General features: G+C 35.1%; 1 protein-coding gene across 1 annotated transcript; it reads right to left on the minus strand.

Annotated features, from left to right (window-relative positions):
• Nucleotides 1-477: 477 nt before the first annotated feature.
• On the minus strand, nt 478-3654 carry LOC132715308 (uncharacterized). The gene is made up of 4 exons (XM_060698302.1): nt 3129-3654; nt 2737-2828; nt 1826-2013; nt 478-1185 (listed from the first exon to the last, which is right to left on the minus strand). Exons 1-4 carry the CDS (start codon nt 3409-3411, stop codon nt 1062-1064), a joined length of 687 nt encoding a protein of 228 aa, XP_060554285.1. The 5' UTR covers nt 3412-3654; the 3' UTR covers nt 478-1061.
• Between the last annotated feature and the right edge of the window lie 22 nt (nt 3655-3676).

The raw sequence follows: 3676 nt of genomic DNA on the forward strand, positions 1-3676 counted from the left end.
TTCATTAGTATTGTTCATCAATTTGAGAGCAAGTCCAGAACACATTGTTCTCATGACAGCTGTCAATATACAATAGTCTATTCTTTCTCAGCCTATGTGCCACCAGGCACGAAGAGGATAGGTAGGTTGTCTATTCTTTCAGAATTACTACAACACCGTTAGTGCTGATAAATACAATATAGTCTCTATACATCTGTTTATCACATAAAATGTTTATGATACTTCCTGTTTATCACAGAAAGCATTTATATACTTCCTCTTTTATCACAGAAAGCAATTAGACTTGCTGTTTAACACGAAAAGCAAATACACTTGCTGTTTAACACAGAAAGCACTTACACTTGCTGTTTAACACAGAAAGCACTTACACTTGCTGTTTATCGCATATGAATGTTTATATTATGCCCGTATCATTCAATGCTGTTTATACATAGATTCGTTTTTATACCCATTAGTCTCTGGTAGATTTCTTTTCCAAATCAACCGATGATATGGTCCCTTGTGCCGGATACCTCTCACTTAAGTTATACTGTTTATCACATGTGCGCCGACATGCAGTTTATCAAAGGATATACCCTGTTTATCCCTAATTAGCATTAGCACATCACATACTATTTGTCATTTTGTCATTAACGCATACTGTTATTCAAGTTATGTTTAAAACATGGTACCTCGAAAGCAGTTACATACTGTTTGTTATAAATAAACATGGTACCTCGAAAGCAGTTCCATACTGTGCTATAAATAGGCTGTCACGTCATCTATGAAGTATTGTCCACTGCATAATGACTACAGCAGCTTTGTGTCTTTTTCCAACACAATAATTTATCAACGTCTGCAAATTCAAATTGAACCATGATTTCCAACTACCAAGCGACGTCTTGTTGCGTTTGTGAAGTAACATCTTTCCGTTGCGGCTTTCATGAAGCCACCAATAGACATGATTGTGTAAATGATTTAGCGTTCATAACATAAATGCATAAAAAACAAATATCTAAACAAATGAGCAAAAGAAAGGAAAAAACAAAAATAAGATAAAGGGGGAAAAAAGGGAAAAAAACTTATGGGGATTTTGGTGGAGGTGGTGGGGTGTTTCCTCTCCAGCACCTGACCTTGGCTTGTGCGTTGTTTTGTCGTTTAGCCAGTGGGTGGAGAACATTTTCAATGTCTGCTGTGCCTTCATTCCTGCAAAAGAAACAATGATATTAATTTTCTATTTTTTTTATATATATTTGAATTCTCTCTTAAGTAATGAGGTTGATTATGATACATGACAAAGGCTATACAAACAAATATTTAATTGCTTGGAAAAAAAAAACACAAAGAAATAGCAATGATTAATAGCGAGTTGATGTAAAGCTGTTCAGTTTAAATTCAACAATTATATAAATTCATCTCAAGGCTGAAAAGTGAATAGCGCGCCTGACTGGTCATCTAAAGATTGCTGGCAACGTGGGTTCAAACCCTGTCATGGACAAACCGTTGTTTCCTTGCACAAGAAACTTTACACTCATTGCTTCATTAGTATTGCTTGGTTCCGAAAATTGATTCGAGTGTGTTAATCTTACAGCTTTCTTCACAATCGAACAAAAATGTTTTGTATAAACTTAGGTTATTCAAAGTTGTATTTATTTATTTTTGGTTCTGTTGAGTTAATATGCTCTGATTGTTTAATAAAGTAACGTTTGTAAAACCCTTGTGCCAAAATGACTCAAAAATAGCAATCAACATAAAGTAATTGAATAAGATTTGCTAAGTGTATAAGTCATGTAAATTTAAAGCTCCTTATTAAGTACACAATTTGTGACAAATCATTTCGACTTACTCTAACACCCACAGTTGGAATGGTGACAGCCCATTCATCCAGGTTGTACTTCCCTGGTACTTCCTGAGGCACCTTTGTCTGAACACCTCACTTCTGAGGAACTGCTCAACATAATAAGCCTTATCTACGTCACTTAAGTTGTTCATTGTTTTTGGATAAACAATTCCTTTATCTGGTCGAGGAAGTGCCTGAAAACAATTATTAGATTAAGTTATTCATCTTTAACCCTTATCAGGCTCAATATTCTAAATGGACTTGTCCATATTTTTATCTGGACAAAACCATTCAGCATTTTAGGGAAGATGTCTAAGTACTGACTAATTATTGAACAGTGCAGACCATGCTTAGATGGCACGAATATGTCGGCTGATCTTGGTTTGCACTGATTACATGGATAGAATCAGATGCCCCCAGCAGGATGAAGGTTAATTAATGCTGTGTACATGTTTCAAATGTAAATCGTCTGCTAGGTTAAATGAAAACATGTATTTTAAAAGGTGAATGAATTAAGGTTTCAGTCTAATTTGCTAAAAATAGTCATAATAATTATAATGTCCAAAATTGTTCAATTATTCAGTTACACAACGAATTAATTTTATTCTGAGGGAAATTAGACAGTGTGTGGGTTTTATCTTTTAATATGCTGTCCTGAAATGTTCAATCATAAAATTCCAAAAATGCATTTTATTTGGAGAAACACAATACGGATTTGCAACTAAGCGCCATGTTTTATTGTGTGAGTACCTATTTGAATTATTTAGTGACAATCTAAACAAATCAAGCAGCAATATAAAACTAAAATTTTTAAAACAAAATGACCTGAAATGTGACAGTAGGAATATATCATTGCAATAAGAAGTCTCGTGTAAATGCGATAAGAAATGGTAGAAAAAATAAGACTTTATACTTACTGGGTCTCTCTTTTGTAGCTTAGCAATTTTTGCGGCTATTTTAGTCTCATCTTCCACAGTGAGTTCTTCCTTAGGTTTCAATGGCTTTTTAGCTAAGCAAGAACAATTATTGTTATTACACAAGTACATTATTTACGTTTAACAGTTCAAATGTTATAATATTTTGTTAAAACGTACTAACAAAATATTCGTAGAATACAGTTTTTAATTGCATATGTCACATATTGATATCAATGTTTAAACATCACCTTATGTAAAAAAAATTCATTATAATATATACATGTATTAAAAGTCTTAAAGTAAAAGTATTGAAATTTTAAATTCATCAATTATGACAATTAATAAGCATTTGTATTTATTATAATATTATGTATCAATATGTATATCAGTACCTTTGGTCCTTGTGTGGTTTACATCACTTCTTGTCCTAAGACCTTCAGTTATCATGCCCTTGACCTTGTTTCTGCGACCTTCATTCTTTGCTATCTTGTCGTCTGCAACGGTCATCCTGCCGTCTGCAGCGGTCATCCTGCCGTCTGCAGCGGTCATCCTGACGTCTGCAGCGGTCATCCTTCCGTCTGAAGCGGTCATCCTTCCGTCTGCAGCGATCTTACTGATGTCTGCAGCGGTCTTGTTGACGTCTGCAGCGGTCATTCTGTCGTCTGTAACAATCATCTTGACGTCTGCAGCGGTCTTACTGTCGTCTGCAGCGGTTGAGATATTCACTGCGGGCTTATCTGATATATCTGTAACATCACCCTGTGCATGTAAGGAGGTGTTTCTTTGAGACCTATGACTAACGATCTCTATATCTGTTGGACCAGCTGTTTCACATCTTAATTCATCATTCGTTGCCTTCGACTCATCAACTTGTGGGCTTGGAAAAGAGTGGCTGCTGTATAAACCATCATGTTCTCTGTCAAATACTTCCGTTGGTCGT

This window comes from Ruditapes philippinarum, unplaced genomic scaffold, assembly GCF_026571515.1.
Source record: "Ruditapes philippinarum isolate M1 unplaced genomic scaffold, ASM2657151v2 ctg24108_1_1_1_1, whole genome shotgun sequence".
Classification (NCBI taxonomy): domain Eukaryota; kingdom Metazoa; phylum Mollusca; class Bivalvia; order Venerida; family Veneridae; genus Ruditapes; species Ruditapes philippinarum.